At 41.3% G+C, this 25,668-nt stretch overlaps 3 protein-coding genes across 4 annotated transcripts; 1 reads left to right on the plus strand and 2 right to left on the minus strand.

Annotated features, from left to right (window-relative positions):
- Positions 1-1,137: 1,137 nt before the first annotated feature.
- Positions 1,138-4,096, plus strand: LOC101755670 (DNA excision repair protein ERCC-1). The gene is made up of 9 exons (XM_004982534.3): positions 1,138-1,494; positions 1,581-1,650; positions 1,760-1,863; positions 2,183-2,282; positions 2,380-2,456; positions 2,818-2,917; positions 3,140-3,211; positions 3,378-3,446; positions 3,577-4,096. The coding sequence occupies exons 1-9, from the start codon at positions 1,220-1,222 to the stop codon at positions 3,886-3,888; spliced, it is 1,179 nt and encodes a 392-aa protein (XP_004982591.1). The 5' UTR covers positions 1,138-1,219; the 3' UTR covers positions 3,889-4,096.
- Positions 4,097-4,342: 246 nt separating this feature from the next.
- Positions 4,343-13,309, minus strand: LOC101756069 (serine/threonine-protein kinase fray2). 2 transcript variants are annotated; one of them, XM_004982536.3, is made up of 22 exons: positions 12,901-13,309; positions 10,770-11,024; positions 10,564-10,688; positions 10,432-10,476; positions 10,059-10,140; positions 9,710-9,778; positions 9,427-9,597; positions 9,285-9,350; positions 8,858-8,926; positions 8,691-8,759; positions 8,453-8,508; positions 8,009-8,278; positions 7,097-7,230; positions 6,857-6,951; positions 6,709-6,759; positions 6,566-6,625; positions 5,861-5,962; positions 5,729-5,780; positions 5,601-5,653; positions 5,420-5,484; positions 5,070-5,121; positions 4,343-4,950 (listed from the first exon to the last, which is right to left on the minus strand). In XM_004982536.3, the coding sequence occupies exons 1-22, from the start codon at positions 13,114-13,116 to the stop codon at positions 4,873-4,875; spliced, it is 2,235 nt and encodes a 744-aa protein (XP_004982593.1). In that variant the 5' UTR covers positions 13,117-13,309; the 3' UTR covers positions 4,343-4,872. The 2 variants fall into 2 exon arrangements, with proteins under 2 accessions (XP_004982593.1, XP_004982592.1); XM_004982535.3 differs by having other exon boundaries at positions 5,420-5,487.
- A 6,287-nt stretch (positions 13,310-19,596) lies between these two features.
- Positions 19,597-25,552, minus strand: LOC101756750 (protein HLB1). The gene is made up of 14 exons (XM_004982538.3): positions 25,071-25,552; positions 24,286-24,408; positions 24,098-24,167; positions 23,820-23,930; positions 23,468-23,551; positions 22,498-22,548; positions 22,091-22,120; positions 21,903-21,965; positions 21,733-21,798; positions 21,454-21,570; positions 21,304-21,339; positions 20,572-20,691; positions 20,270-20,440; positions 19,597-20,025 (listed from the first exon to the last, which is right to left on the minus strand). The coding sequence occupies exons 1-14, from the start codon at positions 25,388-25,390 to the stop codon at positions 19,915-19,917; spliced, it is 1,473 nt and encodes a 490-aa protein (XP_004982595.1). The 5' UTR covers positions 25,391-25,552; the 3' UTR covers positions 19,597-19,914.
- Between the last annotated feature and the right edge of the window lie 116 nt (positions 25,553-25,668).

Here is a 25,668-nt window from a genome sequence, read left to right on the forward strand (position 1 = left end):
GTAAGATACATAGATAGCTTTATGAGATGATTTGTGATTATTATGATGGAATGCCCCATTTTTATTTAGGAAAAATGTAATATACACTTTTTTTTACAAAATGTATCCTAGTGCATTTTATACCCAAATTATATTAAGGAAAATTATAACTAAAACTAAAAGTTAAAGTCTATGGAAAAAAAATAAAATTTAAACAAAAGTCTTCTTGTCTACTGCAATCATGACCATTATGTGTTGTTCCTATCACTGTCAATCCTACTACCGGGGGAAGAGGGAATATATAAAGAAAAAAAAGAATTGGATGAACCATACTCCCTCCATTTTTGTTTATAAGACGCATACGCATATCAAGACTCAAACTTTATAATATTTGACCAATACTTTAACTATGATTTTTTATTTTTATAATGTAAACTTTATATTATTGGATTCGTAATCAAATATAGTCTACAATGGTCATAAGTTTATAAGTATAAATAATATATTGTATAATAAATGAATGATTAAAATATAATTTAGAAAATTATTCCAAGTCATAACGTGCCTTGTAAACATAAACGGACCACAGTTGTCTTTGAAGATTACAATAGCCTTTGTCCTCGAGAACGGCTCCATAGAACCGTTATTAGAGAAACATTGACGAGGCCCCGCTCTAAACCCGATCTATCTGCCGCTAAAAATAGACACAGGAGGGCTGGGTCGATGCGAACACACGACTTATAGCTTTTGAGGTCAAATCCTTACAATCACGCCACTTTACAGTTTTTGTGTTAGCTATGAAATACAGATATATTTAGACCATTTTGAACCAACAGTCCAATCGGTTGGAGTTGTTCTAATGAACCATCAAATCGAGGATTTGAGCAGTTCAATCGCTGGTTTTTATTTGGATGTAAAGTTGAAAACCTAAACAACACTCGTTGGAGAGGAAAGAGGGATGGGACGAGAAAGAAGCCGGCGCTAAATTTTCTAATGCAATACGCGTTAAAGAAAAAAAATGTAGACAGGATATTGCGATGAATCTAGCCCATGGGCTTTATAGAGTCCAAATGAAACCTATGGATCTGGCCCGTGGCCCAAACATGATAGAGCAATCTTCCGTCCACGGCTGCTCCCGTGCGTGCAGCGATGGTTCGAGTCGGACTGTCAGACTCGCGGGTCGCCGCTCCCCCTCCCTCCCCCGTCCGAACGGACACGCCTCCCGGACTCCCGCGCCGCCATGGACGGGGGAAGAGAGCAGCAGGGGCCGCCGGAGCGGCAGCCCGGCAAGAACCTGATCAAGATCCCGTCCTACCAGGAGGTCTTCGGCACTGGCGCCTCCTCCTCCTCCTCGACGCCGCCCTCCTACAACCCTCCTCTAGCCAGCGCCGGCGCCCCCGCCGCTTCATCCTCCTCTTCGTCATCGGGATCGTTCTCGCAGGCTTTCTCCTTCCTCAAGTCCTCCGAGTTCTACTCGCCTCCGCCGCCGCCTCCCCAACCCACCTCCACCCCGAGGTATGTCTACTGCCCTCCCCTTCCTTCTTGTTCCCAATCCCTGCGACGCCGGCCTCGACTCTGACGAGTTCGGTTTCCTGGCGCAGGCCGCCTCAGGCTAGCTCCTCCGCACCGGCACCCCAGAGCAAGAACGCCATTCTCGTCAGTCATAGGCAGGTACTGGGACGCGATTACTGGCACCATGACACTTTGACTTCTTTTTTGAGAATTCTTCTCCCCCTCTTGTATGGCAAATTTCGAGTCTTTGTTCATTCTTGTTACACAGAGAGGGAACCCTCTGCTGAAGCACATCAGAAATGCTAGGTGGACGTTCGCTGATGTCGTGCCGGACTATGTGCTCGGGCAATCGTCATGTGCGTTGTACTTAAGGTTCTTCTAAATCTCTGCATCTTGTTGTGTATTCAGTTCAACTTTAGAAACTCTGAATTGGACTTTTATACATTATTAGTTGACCGTGCATCTACCATGAGACATTTTTCTTCCTGCCTGATGCCCACAACACTGTATCTTAGCTATGGGATGATTCTTTTGTTGTAAGAATAGATTCTCTAGTTTTACTCCTTTCTGCTATACAGTGTCTTGCCAATTTCCAGTGTTGCATATCATGACATGATATGGTGCTACAGAGTGTGTCCTTTAAGGTTCTCCTGTGATTTCTAATGCTCAGTTTCTGTTGTTGTGGATGTAGTATCAGGTACCATCTTCTACATCCAGATTACTTGTATTACCGGATAAGGGAACTGCAGAAGAATTTCAGGCTCCGTGTCATCTTGTGCCATGTCGATGTTGTAAGTTTCAACCAAGTGACCAACATATTTGCTTTTTCATAGATTCAGCATTTTAAAACATATAACTTAAGAAATTTAGTAATCACACTGTTCATAGGAAGATGTAGTCAAGCCTTTGCATGAAATTACAAGAACAGCACTGCTGCATGACTGCACCCTCCTGTGCGGTTGGAGGTATTATTACATAACTTCCTAATGTGCTTGGATTCATTAATATTCTTGTTCCTGTTCTCTGTGCTCCATCCTGGATTGTTATATCAATTCTACGCAAGTATGAATATAGTTCTGCAATCACCTTGTGTTGGATCTTATGTATTGCGGTATTGGTTGTGAAGTATAGTTCTGTTAGAGTAATGTTATTTAGCATCCCAATATACAAATTCTAAAACAGTTGCCCGTGTTTGCCTTCATTTAGTGGTCCTCCATCACACGAATCATTGAATTTTTATAAGAACTTATTGATGTAAAGACATGGTTGCACTGATATGTTTGTAAAGATTCAAGAGTAAGTTGTCTGAGCAAACTGTTCGTGTAGCCTGGAGGAATGTGGTCGGTACTTGGAAACTATCAAAGTGTATGAAAACAAGCCAGCTGACAGTATTCGTGAGCACACGGATAGTGACTATCTATCAAGGGTATGTATGCTTCCTAGGCACCCTAGCAGGAATAACATAGTTTGATGATGATGGTCCCTAGCTTCCTTACTGGTGTTTATTTTCAATAGCATGTTTCTAGCATTGTAAGTGGTTTCAATATTGTTTTGGATATTGAGATCACTTGCAATGCTGGAAATATGTACGGATATTGTCACACTTTCAATAGTATTTATATATATTCTTTTGGATATTGTTTTGCAGTTGACACATGCACTTACATCCATTCGGCATGTTAATAAAACAGATGTTGTCACACTCGGTTCATCTTTTGGGGTAAGTTGGACAAAGAATCACTTTGACATGGAATCCTTGCAACTTCATATACAGTATAGTTGCTTGACAATGCATTCTGTTTTGGTACTTTAATATAGCAGTAGCATTCACACAATAAATCGAGCAACAAAGCATGCATGATATAAAATGTATTTGTTACTTTCAGTCACTCTCACAAGTTATGAATGCTTCTATGGAGGAACTGGCTCGTTGCCCAGGAATTGGTGAGCGGAAGGTAAACATTGGTTATCCCTTTGACAGAAACTGCAAAGACACTATTTGGACTGCTTTGCTTCTCTGCTTGATAGCATGATGGACCTTATTTCCTTTAATTGATGTGTACATAATTTGCTCCACTATTGTAGGTAAAACAACTTTATGATACTTTCCACGAGCCATTCAAACGGGTTTCTGCTCGCCCAAACCTTGTAGTGCCTGATACTCCCGACAGGGAGAAAGCATCAGGCCAACCTCCATCGACGAATGATAGCTCAGAAAATACAGCAGAGAAATCAGAGACATCCAAGAAGAAGAAAGGTTCCGACGTAAGGTCGGCCCTTACCACTGCCTTTGCCAAGTATTCGGAGAAGATCCGCAGCCAGAATGGTGACGCCGCAAACGAGGCTGGTGAAGGTGCTAGCAGCTCAAACATGGAAGATGGCAAGACCAAAGACTAGATCAGCAGTAGGATTCTAACAGCAGTGTACTATTGCTAGTCTGCTCTTCATGCCAGGCAGTTTATTGTTGTTGTAATTGCAAAAATTTTCGCTGTATGTTTTCCCCTGTGCTAACCGTCAGACAACATTCGTGCCTTCTCACTCCCTTTGTAACCTAACAATGTAGATGAGCTTTCACCTGTTGCATAACCCTTGTCTTTCTGAATGAGGATTAGAAGTCTAAATTACCGAGGAAAATATGGGCATTGTTGTCATCCTTTGCACCTCTTGTGAGAGATGGCAACTGTGTCTTTCAGCACGTGCTGCTCGGTCGTGATTCTCTGCCCTCGAGACACATGGTTCTTAAGCAATAGCTGTGTCATTATTTCTGGCAATTAAACAATACCATAATCAGGATTGCCGTTTAAGTTAAATCGATTGAAAAAACGCTCCGCGTAATACGTGACAGAGGGAGTAATGAAAGGTATACTTTATTAGACATGCAAACTCTGTTTGGAGGTTTGCAAATAAACCATGCATGACAATATCAACGAATGCACCAATCAGAAATATACAACCTACTGCTACAGAAAATACATTTTATTATGCAGTCTTCTGCTATGCTGCATGGAGAGCCAACCGGCAATCTGCTAACTACATAATCACAGCTACTCCAATGATATGTATAGCCGAAATAGCGGAATGCACCATGCCGCAACCGCAATCTTGTGACCACCAAAAACCCGTTGAACCAACGGAAAATAAAGGTAACTGAAAAGAAAGATGGATATACACAACGATGGCAGCCGGCCAACGGCACTACAACCTTCAAAAAAGAAAAAGAATTCCATAAGCGCCGCAGCTGTAAGAGCTAGTCTCCGGATCAGGCATATATTTGCGAATCAGAAGCACTGCTGGCATCAAATTCCTTCTCCTGTTAAGACTCCATTAACCTCAATGTTAAAAGCCAGGGCAGCTAATTCCACAGCATGGATCCTCCTGATGTTATGTTTCTTCATTGTCCTCATCCCTAATGTCTTCGATTTCTTCCCGGCAGTACAATGCATTCAGCTCCTGCTGCAACTGTAAATGGAGTGGGGGAGGAAAAAAGGAATCAGAATTCAAATGCCAGGATCATGATTATTTTTGTCATGAGCTTATTCCAGCTTCTTTATTAAATAAAATGTAACAATGATACTGACCTGCGCATGTTTTAGCTTAGCGGCAATTAGTTCGTCAGTCAGTGTTATCATCCTGCAGGGAGGAAAAAAAACATCCATAAGAAAATTCTAGGAATACACAAAAGTGGTCCCTACAAATAGTATGAATGTTCAAAATAACATAAACAAAATGTACTTAATATCCGGTTCAGTTCGATAGTGGAAGTGTATTTCTAAGTTCAAAACAACTAAACCGTGGTTGTCAAAACAGAACATAAATGGTGCCATTCCAACGAATAATCTGTGGTATGGAGTCGTAAATTTGCTATAACTGTTGCGCTGATGTTTAAGTGGAATTTTTTGTAATATCACCTGTGCAGAAGTGGACATACCTAGACTGTAATTCTGAAATTTTAACAAGTAATGACCGTTCCTTCTCAGAGTTAGCTGTCTCAGCCTGCTAAAAAAGTGAAATGACACATTTTAGTGATATTTAACAAAATATTGAAGGAAGTGCTACGATTGGCAACTCATTTGTCAATGCTTGAAATCATAAAATAGGTTGATGCTTACCTCTTTATCACTCTCCATAGTTCGGACTTGAGAAGATATTCCAGGCTCTGATCCTGAAGAGAGAGTTTTTAACTTGCTATCATAGAAATAAATTGAACTTCAGAGCCCAAAACGGAAATGGCACTTACCATCAGCTTTCTCATTTTGTTGCAAACTACTTAGTAGGTTCATGATCAGATCCTAATTTCAGAGATACAATAATTAGCTAAAGTCTTATGGAATAACTTAACATGTGTTGTGCATCAAAGCTTCCTCCATACCTGCTGAAACATGGTCTGTTGCACAAGGTTATTAAGGTGAGGAATTAATATTGACGATGAAACTGAACTATTGCAGAGTTCCTTCAGCTGATTAGGATTACACTGCAACATCAAAGAAATGTTCTTTATTAAAAGAAAAAAGTGAATTCGCCTTAAAAACTCATAAGAAAATAGGTACTTTTACTCAATCTATGACCAACATTGCTCGCTTATCACATAGAATGACAGAAATAAATAATGGACCTCATGCAATAATGCCAGTGTTCCGAAGGGTTAGGAAATTGTTTATTGACTCTTAAACTGAACTATAAGGAGCTTACAATTACCGATGACATCAAGAAAACAATGGTTAATGCAGAGTGAAGGAACTCAACAATGCTAGAGCTCTTTAAGTATCCATCAACATAGAGCTCTTAAGTATCCATCAACATAGAGCTCTTGAGTATCCATCAACATATATGATGTATCAAAATCAAATAGTACACAATTAACAATCAGTCTACAGAAGTGGCAGAAGAGCAATAATCAGTAGGTATAAGATTTAACGCCATTCATACTGGTAATTCTAGGGCTTGTATCCCATCTCAAAAATCAAAATATGCTAGCCTGAATGTGTGTACTTTTCTTTTCTCCACTAAAATGGAAAATGTTTCACTACAATTTCAGGGGTTTAGAAAAAGCAATCATGAGGAAAGAAGGCCATACCATCAGCTTAGCATTGACCAAACAATCACTAGCGCTAGCAGATTTTCTTAGCAGTGAACCCTGAGAAAACCAAGAGTTAACCATGAATTTGTGACTGTAACATTGTGAAATTGTTACTGCATTCTAAATAACAACGACCTCACCTCTGGTGATTTACGGGAGAGACAGCTGACTGGAACTGGAACTTCCTGAACCTGGAAAGTAGAGATTTATTAAATTTTCTGGATGAAATACTACTCAATTGAAGCCTGCTAACATTAATTGTATCCAGCATCCACCCAATTCACTTACCTTTGCAAGATCGACATTCTCAGATGTCACCGAAAAGCGGCCTTTAATCTCCACTACGTTGCGTTTGGACTTGTCAACTGATGAATCTACATAAACTACAATGAGCAAAAGAAAATCAGCATTCAAATGCCACAATACATATAGAAAACCTAGTGTGAGATTGCCCGTGCATGTTTTGTTTGTACGCTAGTGAAAACAATGAACATGTGCCGTGATAATCAGATGGACCCTCCCTCATACCTCCTGAAGATCGAATAGGAGCCGACAGACTATTTGCAGAAGCACGAGTTGGCAGTGAAAGTGGGCCACTAAGGCTTGCTGTTTTTCTCATATCACTTCTTTGTTTGTCAGATATCATTTGCACAGCTACATCCCTGGTACCAAACAGTAATAACAATTAACCTTCAAGCATCAGGCATAAAAAAATGTTAACACTCCAATAAACAAGTTCAATACTTTAGGCCTCAGGAATAAAAATGCGACAATGTTATTATATTCTTCAAGAGGAATATGCCTTGTATACAAACAGGTACCATAGTAAACAACTAATTCAGAAAAGGAAGGAAACCATAATTATTGAGGACATAAAGACATTAATTGGGATTTCCATTTCATCTGCTGCACATTCATAAAAAATAGGTTAAATTTACAAAGAAATTTACTCAAGTTTACCTAAAAGCACGCACATTATAATAACTAAATTACAAATTAGAGATAAAAAAAACTCTCTAAAATCACTAGCTAGCTATGATCCCATTAAAGTCACTCCATTCAGTCATTAGCATCACATGCGATAGAATAAAAACAAAAACTTAAAAAATCTCTTAAAGAACAAAAAACTCAGAGCAGAACACTACATCCTCTGATCACAAATATATGTCCATCAATGTTCGTCCTAAATCAATATTTCTTAACTTTGAACATCAATATCTAAAATTTTGTATAAATACTACAGAGATAACACAAGATTGACATTACTGGATTCACTATGAAAAATGCTTCCATACTATATAACTCATTTCATTAAAGATGATATATTTTTACAGGTATTGCTAGCCAAAGTTCAAAAGTTTGACTTAGGACGAACCTCGATGGACTTATATTTGTGATCAGAGTTAGTAGGAACCAATGAATAGATAATGCACCTCTCACCTCTCAAAACTATGGCCCCTTTCAGCAGCCACTGAGCTATTGTTCCCACCAAAAGTCTGTTGTCTCTGCCCAACATCACTTGTCCAATGATTCGACTCTGGTTCCCGCTTTGATGTAGAGGGCAATGAATCATTCTCTCTCGTGTTGTTTTCACATCCATCAGCCTTCTTTTTAGGATCGGTGTCATTAAAATCGAAATCAAAATCAAAAACCTCGTTCGTAATAGGGCTGTTTCCACGTGAATTTACTGTGGTTGCAAAGGTTCGCTCCCTGAAATATATCAAGAGAGTACATTTCACTACAAAATAATTAAAAAATTATAATAACCAGGATCGATAATACTCATTCGTCCCTATCTCTAGCATCCTACTTAGGTCCATGGAATTGAAGCGGAACTTCTACAGCTGCAAATCACTAGAAGATGCTAAATAATACTGGTTTGACCTGGAGTCACAATCATTTGAAGATGACTTCCCGAAATGGTTCCTGGAAGATGAATCCTGTTTAAGGATCAAAAAGTGACAGTTATATACAAAATACTTAAGAGTTCTACTGCAAAGATGAGCACATACGAACTCCGCGACATATTTTGCAGAAAAATTCTCTTCAAAATAATCTTAAGCTTCCTTAAGATAATTATCAAATAACTTCCCTAGAAAATAAAAATAAAAATGTATTAGACCTTTTCAACTTCGATGCTTCTTGCAGTGTCATCATCTTCTTTTATTTCTGGTGGCTCGTCATCATGAATCTGGAAATTCAGCCAGATTAATGACAACTTTGAATGGATAGAAGGCCGAATAGAAAGAAAGTTTATATTGGAGAAGAGAACAAGAGTAGAAGGTTTACCAACGATGCTTGAGCCTTGAGATCCTCAATATCGAAATTCCACGCACTAACACCTCGTTGATACTCACTCTGTATGAATGCATTCAATTTTATGATAAGCAACCTTTCAAACTAATTGCAGCATTTACCCAATTGTACAGCAAAAAAATTGCTAAAACAATTGTATGACTATTTATGGAACAGAATATAGGGGCAATTATTCAGCATTACACATCTGTATGCAAGATTTGATATCACAGGGTAAGTTGTTAAAGCAGAGTTGCCGAACCCTGGTTACTAAGTATTTGTAAGTCTAATGTCTAATCTGGCCTGTTCAAAGCATCACAATGATTATGGATTTATGGTAACTGGATATAGAAACGAATCTCGCGGAATCAAGAATGGTACAGAACATAGCATAAAAATGAGTTAAGTGCATGTCACAAACCAGGGAGAGGGCCTCCTGTTCAGAAGAAGGCATTTTCTTCAAAGCCAATTGTGCTGCATCTTTAAGCTGGAGGTACACATAAACTTCAGCTACATTTCGCACGAAGAGGGTGTTTCATGATAATAACATGAAGGCTTCATACCTGGAGAGCCTTTACACGGTCCCAGAGAGGAGGTAAATCAGATAAGATACTCTTGATGGTCAAGTCTGGAGGCTTCGCATTTTTGAAAAATGAATGCTTTAGCAACTTCTCAGCTGTTGGCCTCTTTGTTTGATCTTTGACCAAGCACATGGCAACCATCTCTTTAAATGACTGATCACAACTGAAAATGCCTACTTAGAAAGGTAAAACTAGAACACAATCTATGGTAGTTAACCACAGAAATGGTTCATATATGATGATCAGCTGAAAGGATCGGTACTACCTTTGAGAATCTTTTGTCACGTTCATAGTCAAGACCAGGTGGTGCATTCTGGAGGGTCATGAGAAGAACCTACAACCGAAGCACACGTTTAATATATATGATTGTCCATGTTGCTAGGTTGCCAACACAACTATACAATTAGGACTAATCTGACCATCTACCATCAGCATCCCACAAATGAAAAGGTTGGGCTGGGTAATACAGGGTTAAGAGGTAACATTTATAACAACGTGGAAGTCATTGCAATTTGCAACATGCCAAAGGGCATTTGAAACATTTATTGCAACAGTTATTAACACAACATTAAAACAGCAGAACTAAAGAAATTCTGCGCAGGCAGAAGCATTACCTTCATAGGGGGGTATTTTGAAAACGGAGCATGGCCATGCGCTAGTTCAAGAGCAGTTATTCCAAATGACCATATGTCAGCTCTGTACAAGACGAGACTTGATGAGAATTCCTATTGACTTCTTAACATACAAAAATAGAGAACCCTGGCACAGCAGGTACATCTTTTTTTTTATAATAATAGCCATGAAAGAAAGAAAAAAGAAAAAAACAGTGAAGACACAATCCAAGAGGCAGGCCAGCTATTAAGCAATTCATTATGAATACATGGTGATTTTTTGGCATCAATGTAAGAAAGAGGTATGGTCTGAGGATGTATCCAGGCATGAGTTACACGGAAAATAAATTACAAATATATACAAAGTTTAACATACTTGAAATTATATCCAGTGCCAGGCTGGAGCACTTCTGGAGCCATCCTAGACAGAAAATTTGGAACAAAAAAAATTATATCAAACATGATAAACTCATACAAAATATTTATAAAATTTAGGTTAAGCAGTTACCAGCATGGCGTTCCTACAAATGTATTCCTAGATCTTTGCCTATCACCTCTATCAAACATGCAAGCAGAAACACCAAAGTCTCCAAGCTTCACTACACCGGCACCGTCGATAAGAATATTACCTGCCTGCAAGTGCCAAATGGAAAAAATGACTAAATACATCGAACGGCTACAGTTTTTACCCAGAAATATTCAGCTGAAACTAACCTTGACGTCACGATGTATTTGACCTTGCCTGTGGAGGTATTCCAGAGCTTTAAGAGTTTCCTTTAGAATGGAACCAATGACGGGTTCATCGAAACCATCCTGGTATGAGATCTTCATTAAATGTAAACATGAACCCTCTGTCATGAATGGCATTATCACCCAAAGGCTGTGCTCCACGACAAATGAGCAGTAAGCCCTGATGACATTAGGATGGTCGATCAAGCTCATTATTTGAGCCTCCCTTTGTATCTCATCCTACAAATAACACAGTGGAAAGAATTGAATCCATTTATGCTTCCATAAGAAAAAGGAAGAAACAAGAGTCAGTAAGACATCGACACCAAGAAGTGAGGACACTGCACCATCATTTTGCCTCAGAAAAACATGACTTTGGCATTCCAAAAGCTAGTAGTACTGTTGATTAGGTTCCCCTTTAGATTGCATCAGAGAATTTATAGATGCCACTTCAAAGCTACGTTACAGTTACACCACCACAGAGGAAGTTTTGAAACAGATGTAAAAATGCCAAACTTGAGCCTACCGCAATTTGCTAGAGATGAATACTAACATGAGCCACAAAACGAGGATAACATAAAAAATATGAACTCCATACACTGAAAAATTTCCCTACTCAAATGAGATTGGCAAGTCTTATTAGTCAAAGAAACCAAATTCTTGGAGTCCATAGTAGCTCCAGAAATATTGGAGCTGAAGCTGTGGCAGATCGAGGATATTTAATTAGGCTTTATTTGTTCTTATTTTTGGATTAAACAAACTTTAATTCATCATACAAAGTCCAAATTCTGCATGGATCTTGAAGCTGGAGCTCTGCCAAACAAGCCTAAAACACTCCAACAAGAAAGACGTGGAGAATTATGCACACTATTGCCAGATCAAGATCTGCAAGTGACCATGAAGTGGCTGGCTTCCAATGGTGAAGGCAGTAGGCCAATCATGGGTGCTGTCCAAGTAATGGGACGCTAGCCAATGGAATGTTGGGAAGAAACTATGGTCGTATTAGTAAAAGAAACATGTCCGTCTAATTTTCTAGTGAGCCAATAGCTAAAAATAGAAGACAATGACATTAAAAAGGTGTTTTAGGGATATTTTACAAATTATTTTCTTTTCCAAAAAAAATTTATCATCTGACGTCTTGAGAAGGTTTCGATAGAAGAAAACAGCCTATACTAAAACACACATCCAACTAGTAACATTTGGATCATGATCGCTTTACCATCATCAGTTCATCATGTCAATTAATTGTAAACCGTCAAAAGAAAATAGAATCAGTTTCTAGCTGTACTGCCTTGAATTTGTGAGCCCAGTGCACTTTGCAGAAAATGATCCCATGTAAAATGCAAACATACCAGAAACTAAAGAAACAATCTAGTAGAATGGAGCCAACCAGTCAAAAACAAATGGTCAACCACTTCTGGGGAAAGAAGACTGGTTTATTCATTTATTCATTGAATTCCAAAAAAAAAACACAGACTGTAAGTTCCCTGTGGTCAATGTAGGACGCCTGAACTAGTACGGCTCTTTGGTCCGCGTCTTCTCAAACTCCTAGGGAAATGAGGCTGATTGATTCACTAAATTCAAAAAATCAGAGACTGTAAGTTCTCTGCAGTCTATGCAGGACGCCTAAACTCATATGGCTCTTTGGTCTGCGTCTTCTAAAAACTACCAAGCCACCAGAAAAGCCCATACTCACGCCAAGTAAAAGAGTCCCGACAGAATATTTTAACTCACCGTCTAAACCGGAAGCACCCACAAATAAACCATGCAAAACAATAAATGCGCTAAAAAAAAGCTAAAATGCAGGTACATGCATGACTCAGTTGGTCTTTCCAACTGAGCCTCAGACTAAGCAACGACTAGTAACAGAACAAGCAGTAAATACGAAATTGCTATCAACATGATGTCAAAGCAAGGTCCGAATTGATCTGGTAGGGCGTTACACGGATCAAAATTCCGCCGCAAATTGCCAAGCTACCAAATGAATAAAATCCACTCGAATCGGCGAACGGATCTCTCGCCAGCTAGATCAACGGCAGATGGCACCCGCAACCAGACCGCAGCCGAAAACCCAGGGAATTGTATGAAGGGGGGAAGAGGTGTCGCAGGTGCTCACGATGTTGTTATTGAGCTGATCGAGATCCAGGCACTTGACCGCCACGACCTCGTTCCTGGGCAGGAAGATCGCGCGGTACACGACGGCGTGCGCGCCGTACCCCACCTCCTCCATCAGCCGGTAGTCGGCGGGGTTCACCGTGAACGTCGGCGGCCCCGCGGCGTGCCCCGAGCCGCCAGCGGACCCCGAGCGCTTGACGCTCCCGTTCCTCCCCATGGAGCCCGAGCGCCGGAAGGCAGCGCCGCGCCGCGCCGCGCCGCGTTCTTCCGGGGCGATCGACGGAGCTAGCCCCAACACCCGCACGGCCGCCGCCCTGCCACCACCCCGGCCGTTGACCAGTGTCTCGCGCAGTCGCGTGTGGACGGCGAGGGAAGGAGAGGGAGGGAGGGAGGGAGAAGGGGGAGAGGGGGGTGGGGGGAGGGAGAAGAAGAGGAGAGGAGATAGCGAACGGAAATTAATTATTTCGGCGGTGACGTGGCGGGGGCGCGGGAGAGAGGTGCGGAGCGGGACCGAGCGGCGGCGATGTGGGGGAGGACCTGCCGGTGGGTGTGGCTCTATGACGAGCGGGCCCGGTGGAGATGGGTCCCTTCTGGCAGTGGGGGGCACGGGGCGGTGACTGCGAGGTGAGCCGCGTGCAGCCGACTGCCGAGTAGATCTCCGCCTCCCGATGCTGGTCTCCGGGTGGGATTGTCTGCGGGAGGCAGTTGTACGACTTGTCAGCGTTAGTTGGCAATTTTGGGAAGAGAATGTTTCTTTTGTGCTCGGTGGTAAACGAGAATTCCGAGAGACGATTTTGACCAATTTTGCAATGTGGAAGACGTGCTTCTATCAATAATATTTTTTAAAATAAATAATAACTAAGCAAGTGAAATCATGTTTCGGACCTGGTTTTCGTATCCCAAAATTGATTCGTGATAAAGCGTATCCGGAAACGATTCGACTATTTATGAGTATTTTTACCATATTTTTTCGAACGATTGTGGGCGTATCTACACTCATCCCGATTAAGAGATTTCCATTAGAATATATCGCAACATTAATTCATATATTAAATAACAATTCTTCATTAAATGGTTAAGATAGTGCATTAGCGCGTGTATTAAAATGGTCAGTGCAGTTTACCTGTATTAGTCTTCTTTTTTCTATATAATATTTTGAAACAGGCGTATAATCTTACTAATTTGTAGTGTTGCAATAAATGATATATGTTCTAGACTCGTTTCTAACTATAAGCACTTGCCCTTAGCATAAATACCTTAGATATGACATAAAATCTTTCTTGAAAATAAATAAGACAAATGCATGGCCGGTACCATCCATCCGTGAAAAGCTTGACAAAACTTTTCTATCTTTTGAGTCGCTTGTAAATATTTGATTCACTCGTACCAGAAAATGTGAAAGTTTGTGGAGCTTCAAGCTACATGGAATACTTAGCTAGTAGCCACCATCGAGAAGAACTAAATACACATGATAATACTTTCTTTCAAATGTTCAAGCAATGTCCTCTCTTTTCTTATAATAAAAAAATATCCAGCAATTTTAACGAATAAACAGTAAATTCGTGTGTAGAACAGCTACTCAGAAACGATTCTTTGTTAGCCACCGGAGACGGGAATTTCAGCGTCAGGCGTAACCTTGCTATACCCTAACAGGACCAGCAATTTGTTCTAGTAACACTGTACAACCGCAACATACGTAGGTGTAGCCATCCGCTCGAGTCAACAGAAACACGGCGTGCCCAACTCCCATCTGCCAGAGAGAATCTGCATGCGGTCCCCCGGGCCCTCCGGGCGCGCGTTTCTGTTCGCCCCGCGACGCAACCTGCCAAGCGGCTGGGCGGCTACATAGCCGCGGGCGGCCGGGTACCACGGCCGAGGACGTACGCGCGTACGAACGAAACGGACGAACACGAGCCCAGGCCAGGCCAGCAGCAGGGCGCCAGGGCGCACGCCGCTCTCGTGGCTCCGCGCCCCCGCCCGCGTGGTCTCGCGCTCGCGGCGCCCCCACTGCCTCCGAGGCCGCGCCCGCGCGCGTGCTCCTGCTCGGGCTCGCGGGAACCGACGGAACCGAGCCTTTCGGCTCCGTGACCGCGCGCAGCAGCGCAGGGGCACGCGAGCGGCTGCGGGGTGGCGCCGCGCGGGGCGATGGGCTCCCTCCCCTACCTGTTCCCGTGGAGGGGAGCGCGCCCATGTGCGGGGGAGGGGGGCTCTAGGCGAAGCTTTTGCGTGGGTGCGGGGAATAATTGCGTAGGCTGGCTGGCTCCGTGTCTACGTGTGGGGTGCGGGAGCCGGGAGCCGGTGCCGGTGGGCTGGTTGGTGGGATTGACCCGCGGATGTGGGGCTTCGATCGAACGGCAGATTTGTAGAATCGAAGGATTCGAGGGGGTACGGGGAAATCTGAGCAAATCGCGCATGCGTTTCGTTGAAGCGAAGAGAGATTGTGAGATGAGCGCGCAAGTAAAGCTTGTCTACGGTTTGTCCACGCTATTTTGTTTTGTGAGAAAAGAGGATGGGTATGGCCTTGTACGTACAATATTGTTGGAATCGTACAAGATATTGGAGGACGTGCCCCTTTCGGTTTTGTACGTTGCGTGATATTTGACCGGTGGGACAAGTGTTCGCTTCCGCCAGGAGGTTGGTCAAGGGATGCTCATGTTATCATTTTTTCTGACCACCTGGATGTTTCACCTAGATGGTCTCGTACTTCCGTAAGATGGATGCTGTGCCGTCGTCCAACGATCGACGAAGATGCGTAGTTCTTTTGATATCGCACAAATTTGACCAAAGTGTACCACATAATCTCCTCGATTTGAACAAAAAAAACGAAAATAATCCATACATTCAGAAAAAATGTTACATATGATCACATCTTTTTTTAACTTTCAAAATAAGTGTACCAAAACAAGCTCATGAGATAGAAATATAGATAGACAACATGAGATTAATGTTACTAAGAGTCGTTATAATATTTTTTCCTACTTGAAATAGTATGTTTTCGTAATTTTTTTTATAGTTAAAGTGATATGCTAAATTAGAACCTATTTGGCAAAACTCATCCATAGTAATATATATATATATATATATATATATATATATATATATATATATATATATATATATATATATATAGAGAGAGAGAGAGAGAGAGAGAGAGAGAGAGTTTCTATATGATAATTAGAGTGGGTTAAATTGGTCTAGTTGACACTACAAAATAGGAACGAAATGGCTATGCTCCAGCCCTGAATATATATACCACAGCGGCACAGCCTTAGCTCCAATATTTTCAGAAGCAAGAGATGACCAGCTCAAAGTAATCTTGACAAAAAAAAAATAGAGCTTGCCGTTGTATATCCAGGGTTAGAGGAAGTAGGATCATACGCACTCTAGGTGCAGATAATCCAGCCTTCTTCCCTGGTTTTGCCTGTTGCTTTCGTAATGATTATTATTATTGTTGTTTGGCGGACTGGCGGGGGTGCCCTAAACTAATGTTAACTTGTTTGCACCTAGGAGAAGATGAAGTGAAAGCAACATTGCATTCAAATCTGGCCAAGTACAGTTTATGGTTGCCATCAACGAACAACGACTGCCGATTTATCCGTACATCTAGGATAACCAACCACCAACGGTGATCGTTCGTACGAGATCTTCAGGGAGATTCATCTTCGGATGAAATCTAGGCGCACCAAGTGTTGCAGTCTACCTGTCCAGTGTCCACGCACGCCGTAGCATGGAGATCCCAGCGGCGGCGTGCAGAACAAAGTGTTTTGTCTCCACACGGATGAAGGGGTGTTTCCATGTTTAGTCTGGATTAAAATTTATATTGCAACCAATATTTGAAGGTTAATTAGGAGGACTAAACATGAGCTAATTATAAAACTAATTACACAGATGGAGGCTAATTCCCGAGACGAATCTATTAAGCCTAATTAATCCATCATTAGCACATGTTTACTGTAGCACCACATTATCAAATCATGAACTAATTAGGTTTAATGGATTCATCTCGTAAATTAGCCTTCATCTGTATAATTAATTTTGTAATTAATCTATATTTAATACTCCTAATTAGTATCTAAACATTCGTGACTGTGACAGGAATTTTATTCTAGAAATGGGCCGAAAACTTCTTTGTTCAGGTCACTTCATTCGATGGGGCATCGTCTCGGACGCACGAACTGACGTCTCTGCATTATCGCTTTCGTAAATCGTGATCAGCTGATCATGATAGCGTGCGTTAACACGTTTTACATCACCGTCATCGTGATGGCGGTCACGAAAAACCGGGTCAGCTAGCTGGATCGGATAAAACAGGGCTTAAAGAGGGTTTGGAAGCATGCGGCGGCTCGATCATTTGTTCAGCGAGGTACTCACGGGCCGTAAGAGAGTATGCATGGGTATCCGTGCCCATCTTATGTGGGCAAACGTCTCGTCAGTCGTACAATAGGATTAGATCGGATGTTCGGATACTAATTAGAAGAATTAAACATGAGCTAATTATAAAACTAATTGCAAAATCCATGTGCTAATTCGCGAGACGAATCTATTAAACCTAATTAATCCATCATTAGCAAATGGTTACTGTAGTACCACATTATCAAATCATGGATTAATTAGAATCTAGCGAATTAGACTCCATCTGTGCAATTAATTTTGTAATTAACTTATATTTAATACTCCTAATTAGTATCAAACATCCGATGTGTAGGTGCTAAATTTTAGTATAGGTATCTAAACGGGACCTTCGTCGATGGTATCCAGGGGAGAAAAGATGATGGACAACATCAACATATATTTCGTCTTCAGTGACCAGCGTCTATCTGGTAGTTGCTGCTGCCTCTGCATGGTGGGTATTTTTGACACGCAAAATGGGTAGAATATTGCTGGAAGATTTGGCCATCGTCTTTATAGCTGAAAAAGGCAGAGCTTTTGCAACAGCATGCAACAGAGGGTTCCGCGCGGCTAGCTAGTTAGTCGTAGGCTCTCGTGGCACCCAACCTCTTCTTAAGGCCACAAATAATTCATGCACTAGGCTGCAGCTGCTATTAGGAGACATGAATCAGGATTCTAGAGCTGGGTCTGGGTGGTACGCCTTTGTATTTTTCTGTATTTTGTATGCTATATATTGCTCCACCCTACAGCGACTGGTCTGGATATATACGGACTTTGCTTTATGTCGATGTCTTGAGTCCATGATTTGGCTTCCACTCCATGCTTTGTTTAGGTCAGTTGATAGGAGGGCTACTACGATTAGGTCATGAAGGTATGACTTCGGCAGCACAATCATAATACCAAATACTGCAACGTTGGAACCTGCAAGCTGGTGGTAAAATGGTAAATGGTGTTGACATGAAAGCAATTAAACCTGCAGAATTAGCTGAGCCAGTAAACGATGCATGATGTGCGCACGGTAGAATAGAATAATCGTCGATGACGAATGCGCAGTGTTTAGCAGTCGTTGGATCGACGGCTTCCTTCGTTGGCATTCACATACACTCCATCCATTTCTTTTGGTACGCAGTTCAAGACTTCCACGTAATTTCAACCAACAATTAGTGAAACAAAATGTAGTGTTTGTGTACAAAAGTTATACCAGTAGATTCGTGTGTGAAAGTACAATTTTATGGTTATATATAATTTCGTTGCTACAAACATTGCATTATAAAGGGAAGGGAGATTATGGGTCAAAATCTAATTTTAGAGACCGTGACACTTATAGAATTATTATGCACTTAGACATACACTATATCTAGGTGTATAATAATATTTATAAATATAGAAAAGTCAAACGACCTACAATTAGATTCACGTGTAAATTTGCCTACGTAGGTAGCTTATATATTGATGGAGAAAAAAAAGTTTTGACGGAAAGGCTCAGAGGGTTTGGCCTTAGGTAATGTACTAATGTGTAACGGGAAAGATTAAGCACAACTCCATATATCGTCCGCACCTTTACACTGCCCATGGAATCTCAACTCTCACCTACAATCAACATGTTGAAAATCAAGTCGATTATACCATCTAGAATTCCCCCCTCTCTTGGCTTCAACTTTTTTTTATTTTATTTTAAATCTAATCAATTATGTGAACGAGAAACATATTCCTTGTTTTTATATTATTTCATTTCACCTCTAAAAATGAATATTTTTCATAGAATATATATTTTTAAATATTTTGCAACATTGTATGGCCAAAAATTTAGTCTTGGATAGGAGTGCTTGGAAAATAGTTATTCATATACCCGAACCCTGATTTGTGGCTCTTGTTTGAGTTTCAACTCTAGTCTACCCCAACTTGCTTGGGACTAAAAGGCTAGAGTGTTGTTGTTGATTGTATGGGAAAAAAGTCCTCATCAACTTAAATAAATTGTAATATAAGTAAGGATTTTTTTAAAAAAAACATCAGCTAACATGTAATCTGCCTATATGGCAATTTTTTGTCCATGTGTCATTCCGGTGATTTGTACGTACCTCACCTGCTAAGCTGTTATTTTCAAATGAGCAATTTGATAGATGATGTACCTAAACACACCGACTCACTTTGTTTATATACTAATGATGTATTTAACTCCTTAAAAAATTATAGCACGATTAACCAATGCTTTGCAATGAACCATAGGTCCTTAGTGTTCATGCTATGAGCCCGGTCTGGACTACGGAATACACGAGGGCGGCGGGGCCGCGGCAGAGGCCACAGGGTCTTCCAGCAGTAAACTTGATACATCGTTACAGAGAAATAAAACCACAAACTAAAGGATGTCCGATGCATCTGCTGTGAATACACAATAGTGACACGGCCATTTTTACAAACGAAAATGGACACATCACCAATCAGTGGAAAGTATGAGTTACAATTCAACATATATAATATACCCTACATCTAGAAAAACTGTGCGATAAATCACAGATGGGGAGACATAACAAATCAAAGGAGGGCATTGAACTGATAAGGTTGCAGCAGAATCTCCAAAACTTCACGCCTCTATCCAGTGGCTGTTTTGCACTTGCAGCCAACCAATTTAACCAGTGATAATACCGGCAAGGACATCGCTCTTTCCTCTTGCAAAAATAGTGTAGACTAGGCGTATAGCGTCTAGCCAGCCGTCAAGAGCCTCCCAACTATCGGCGACCTGTCAGTGAGAATAAGGGCACGAATTATGTACTCCACGCCATTAATTTTCAATAGCAATAGCCAAAGTGGTTATATAGACGTTGCATTGCGTTTGCTGCCCATTAATTTTAAAAGGATCCAGTCAATGTACCGATGAACAGGAGAAATTAGATGTGTCATCTGCATCTAACATTGAACACATTTCAACAGAAGAAAATAACATATAAAAAATGAACAGTAATAATAAGCTGGCAGGCACATACCAAGAATGTAGGTCCATGAATTGTTTCTATACAAAGGCCAGCACCACTTGGCAGCGTTAGATCAGCACATGCTGATACCGAAACAATATCTGAAACATTTATTCTGACAGGCTTTCTGCCTCTGTCCATGTGCCCAGGGGATTGTGATGGAGGCTGGTCAGAAGCATCAGCCTACAATTTTCAGCAACACTTATAAGTTATTCCCTCTAATTTGTCCTAAACATCATGACTGAAGATACAAGAGACGCAAGTAACTTCAAACAGCATGCAAAAAGAAAAAGAATGAACGTTGGCAAAGTTACCTGCTGGAGTCCCTCATGATTCAAAATAAACTGCGACCTCTCCCAATCCTTGTGTGGTGCAATGGCGTTGTTTGCTGGAGGAGCAGTCAGATACCCCACTTTGAGATATGGCAAAGGCAACTGCATGGTATACAATACGAATAAGAACAAAGTTACACTGACATAATGAAGAATTAGACAGGAGAAACATCTAAAAAGCAGAAAAATGTGTGAAAAAGAAGACTAGCAGTGTTAATCAGAGAAACAAGTTTAACAAAGGTTTAAAGCTCTGGAGGGCTGACAGTTATTTTCCCTCAAGAATATGGCTTTGCAAAAGTAGTTCAATATACACATGGACAGCTTCACCGAGAAAAGAAAACCATCATATCCCCAGCCACATGAAGTTTTAACATAGAGTTGCATGCACCAACTAGTTCAACCCAAAAGCTTAAGCTGATGGGGAGAGGTGGGCAATTCACTTATACTCCAACACTCTCCCTCACGTGCAGGCTCCCTCAGGCTGCGTACGTGGAGATTGGAGCAGGCTGCAATTATTTTATTTAATCACACCCGCCAGAATTCGAACTCGAGACCTCTGGCTGATACCACATAGAGTTGTGTGCACCAACCAGTTCAACCCAAAAGCTTAAGCTGATGGGGAGAGGTGGGCAATTCACTTATACTCCAACAGGTAACAGTACCAGACAAAATAAACTAAAAGAGTTTTTTGGAAATAGGACAAATGAATCATACCATTGAGCGGACTAATCGTAAAGCACTGCGATAGACCTGCATTAAACAAAAGGGCACACTATCAGCATAGTTTCTAGGAAAAAAAACAAGAAAGCATAAAGGCATGTGAGAGGAGAAAGTAGAAGTCCAACATATAGATTTGATAGATACCGAGTAATTTGGCTTCAGAGCATGAGCAGCTGCAACATAGATAGCAGATTGACTGTAAAGCTCGTTCGGGGAGACATCTGGTTTCCCAGATCTCATGGTATCCTCAGCTAAACCGTACTGCAGCATCATAAAAGGAGATGTATTCTTGTTATTGTCATGAAACTTAATCAGATTAAATCTATTGCAATTTTATCTATAAGTTACTAAAAATAAAATCATTATTTTAGTTGATGAAAATAATATATAATTATCAGGTGAGTCATAAGGTTGGAAGCGCACCAAGACAGTTCCGAGGTTGTATATTGCCCGATGGAAATCAAATTGCAGCTGAATTGCAGCACGGAACTACAAAGAGAGCAGAAGTTGTCAGTGGTTTATCACAGAAACGACTTTTAGTGAGCATACCATAAAAATTAATCCTAGGCACAGTTATCGGAGAGTGTATCTACCTTACTTATAGCTGTTTTTATGATGGTTTGTTTATCCCGGGCAGGAACAATTGCACTGAGCTCCTGCATTGCAAATTCATACTCTTAAAACAAACTAAGAGCTCATGCAGGTCCAACTCAAGAGCAAATAGGTAGGCCAACTTCAGGAAAGAAGGCTAAGAAAACAAAAAATTCACAAGATATTGTACCTGTAGCCCAAGACCCCAGTTATTGAGAGCCTGCAATAAAAAAGAAAAGCAAGTAAAGAAAGCAGCAGCACTGGCTATTAACAAGATTAAATTTGAAGCTGAAATGATATGAAAACATCTCATTTAGCTTTGGCCAAATGTTGGAGAAAATAAACCCAAAAAAGGGTCAATAAGGATAAGCCAGTGCGCTCTGGTTTCTTGAGCAACAAGTTTTTTTTCTTGAATGGATATATTAGAACAAGAAAAAATAGCTACGAAAATCATAATTCTCTAAACCAGTAAACCTTGATGGTCTTTGTATCAGTTACATGGCACATATTTATCATCCCCTTAACTCAAACTGGAGCCTTTTATTTTTTTTATTTTATCATATAATTTGCAATCAGATACATTTAATTACCGCTGACCTGTGGGCTATTCCAATTAAGCTGAACAGCCTTCTCATAGTTCAGTATTGCCTGTCAAAAAAAGAGACAAGGTTAATAATGGATACAACCAAAGTTCACTCATAAACTTCAAGCAACACAGAAGTCTATTTGGTTAGAAATAGGGATAACTTTTCAAGTTAATTACGAAACCCTAGTTATCAAAAAAAGAGAACAGGTATGGCATCTATCAAGGATGAGGGACAGCAGAAAAATGCACTATTGAAAGGGTGAAATGTCACTTTCCATTTATTTAGCACAGCTAAAAAATGAAGGCGTCAATTGAAGTAAATTAATCCTTGATTATAATGCTAGCCCAGAGGCTGCTTTATAGAATCTTTTATGATACCAAACTAAGCCTTTACAAGGAAAAAGGAGGCGTGTGGATTGTTTCTAAACCCTTGGGATTTATTGTTGCCCCCAAACACTAAAGTGAAAATGTGAAAGTTCTAGATGAAATTAAATCTTGAGCAGAGTTGGATCATTGCCCTAGTAGAGCATGTACCAAAGTTTTCAAGAAAAGGCAAGAAAAGGTGTCATCACATAGCACAGAAAGTTCACGAGCTATCAGGGAAATAAAAAATTGTGATGAAACATGTTGCTTTCTATCTGATTTGCTATTGGACAATTTGTCTGCTCTTATTTATCCATCAAGATTTACAAAAGAGCAACCAAGTATTACATACAGAAAAATAGATAGAACAAAAACAACTTAATATGTGCAGGATATATAGCAAGCCTAAAATTTGAGTTAATAATACGTCAAGAAAAGTTGTGCAATTTAATCATATAAACAACATAAACGATAGAAATTGCACAGGTGAATAAGCACCACGGGGAAACTAAACTAGATTCAAATATTGTATCTTGATTTGCTTGCATTGATTGCACGATAAAAGTTTGTCGTTCAACATAAACAAGCTTATAGACGTGAGAGGCATATTGACTAAACCTGCTTCCAGAGTTCTTCAGCTTCTTTTGTCCGACCTCGCATTTTAGCCCGATCAGCAATTGCAATAGCCCAGTTATAATATGCCTAACAAAAAAGAGAATGTCTCAAAGGAATAGCAATATTAAAAAGGTTGATAGCTGAGACAATAAGAATGATCAACATTGAGCAAGATACATTAGAACCATGAAATCACATTCTGCAGGATAATCTCGAATTCTCACTGCTTTTCACAGACTAACTGAAAATTGTGATTCCTTTTCTTTTTTATTTCGTTTTTGCAAGGGCGAAAAGCACTGAAAATACTGTAAATTCGAATTCTTCTGATCAAACAATGTAACAAATAAGAACTTACATCATAAAGAGTTGGACAAAGTCGAGTAGCTTCAGCATACTTTTTGCAAGCCTCCTCAAGCAACGCATCTTTGGAGGAGCTAGAATTGGGATCCACATTGTCTGCACTCTCCTGAAAATTATTTCAAAAGAATAAGATACAAGCTCTCCTGAAATCTAAATAACAATTTTACAGTGTACATTTAACATGCATGATATGAATAACAAATTAATTATGCTTTGGTCACTGTTACGTCTTCACAATATATTAACATGTACAAAAGGAATGTAGATGTGTACCTGGAGGACTAGAGCCCAATTATAATATGCATCAGGGTCATCAGGATTCCTTTCGATTGCATTCACATACCTGCATAACAGAGCCTTAAAACTTGGCAATAACAAGTAGTTGCAGATGAAGTTCTCTGAAAGATGTAGGCTGATTGTAATGTTAAGAAAGAGAGCTTAATCAGGCAATATAAGCAAACCTTTTGGCAGCAAAAGAAAGAATCCTTTGGCGCGAGCGGCCTTCCTCATCAACTCCAGTTACACTATTTATCAAGTCCATCGCTACATCATGGTGGGATGAAAACTGCTGTGTGCTATCTTGGCTGAAATGGATTGAAGAAATAAATAAAACTCTTACCACTAGGACCATTTCATTAGAAATTTGTGTTTATGCCAAGAAAATAAATGGTCAACTAGCTACATTGCAGCAGTTGTGTAACGCCAAGAAAATAAATGGTTAACTAGTTATGTTGAAGCAGATATAATGATTAATGCATCTACTGAGAGGTAAGAACCATCTGTATCCATTATCCAGTATTACAGCCAAGGAAATTGTTCACAAGTTCCATAAACAGCAATGCGGCGGGAAGAGAAGTGCTTCCATATCTATACCTAACAATACAACAATCCAACTGGAAGATGATAGGTCTAGTAGGTTTGCAGGAACAGCGATTTTGCTTTGTTGAAGTAAGATCACTGACTACTGCCATTCATAGAAACAATTATGCCAACTTTCTAATGCAACCAACAGCACAATTCAAGTTGTTAAGGTAGACCCAAATATGATCATACAACTCTACTAACTTACTAAGCCAGCACCTAATCACCAAAATTAAGCAGCAGCGGCATAATTCACGTAGCCGAAGCAGATCCAACGCGAAGTGGGCTAAAAACCCAATGCCGCAGACCTAACCACGTCACAGTGATCCAGTACACGGACCGAGATCTAAAATGACGCGGCAGCGGGGCGCGAAGAAGCACAGACCTGTAGGACGAGCCCTCGGCATCAGCGGATCCGATCCCGTTCCCATCCCCGAACGCAGATCTCGCGCTGCCGCCGCCGGACCCCACGGCCGCCGCCTCGCCGTCCTCCTTGAGCTCGCCGAGGAGCTCCCGCATGGTGAACGGGCGGGACCCCTCCGCGCCCAGCGCCGCCTTCGCCTCCTCCTGCTTCGCCGTCGCCGATCGCGGCGGCTCCTCCTCCGCCTCCTCCTCCTCGACCTCCGGCGCGGGCTCCTCCGGCTCCCGCGCGCCGTTCGCGAGGCCCTCGGCGCCCGCGGGCCTAGCCTCCGTGGGCTCCTCCATGATCACTCCTCGGGGCTCGCGCGCGCGCGCCGCGGCGGGATCTGGGAGCGGAGCGGAGCCGCGAGCGCGTGGTGGTCACTGGTCTCTCTCGTCTCGTCTCGTCTCGCTCCGCGCGGCCGCGTCGTGGTCAGTCACTTCGCGGACGGGAACCAGCAGGGCCGAGGCGGGCGCGCGTCAGCGGTGGAGGGGGCCGAGGTGGGGGAGGGGGAAGCTTACGTGTCAACGCAGTAACAGCCTCACATGGCACTACGGGCCGGGCCGGGCCTGGAAGTCCAACA

Source organism: Setaria italica, chromosome IX, assembly GCF_000263155.2.
Source record: "Setaria italica strain Yugu1 chromosome IX, Setaria_italica_v2.0, whole genome shotgun sequence".
NCBI classification, from domain to species: domain Eukaryota; kingdom Viridiplantae; phylum Streptophyta; class Magnoliopsida; order Poales; family Poaceae; genus Setaria; species Setaria italica.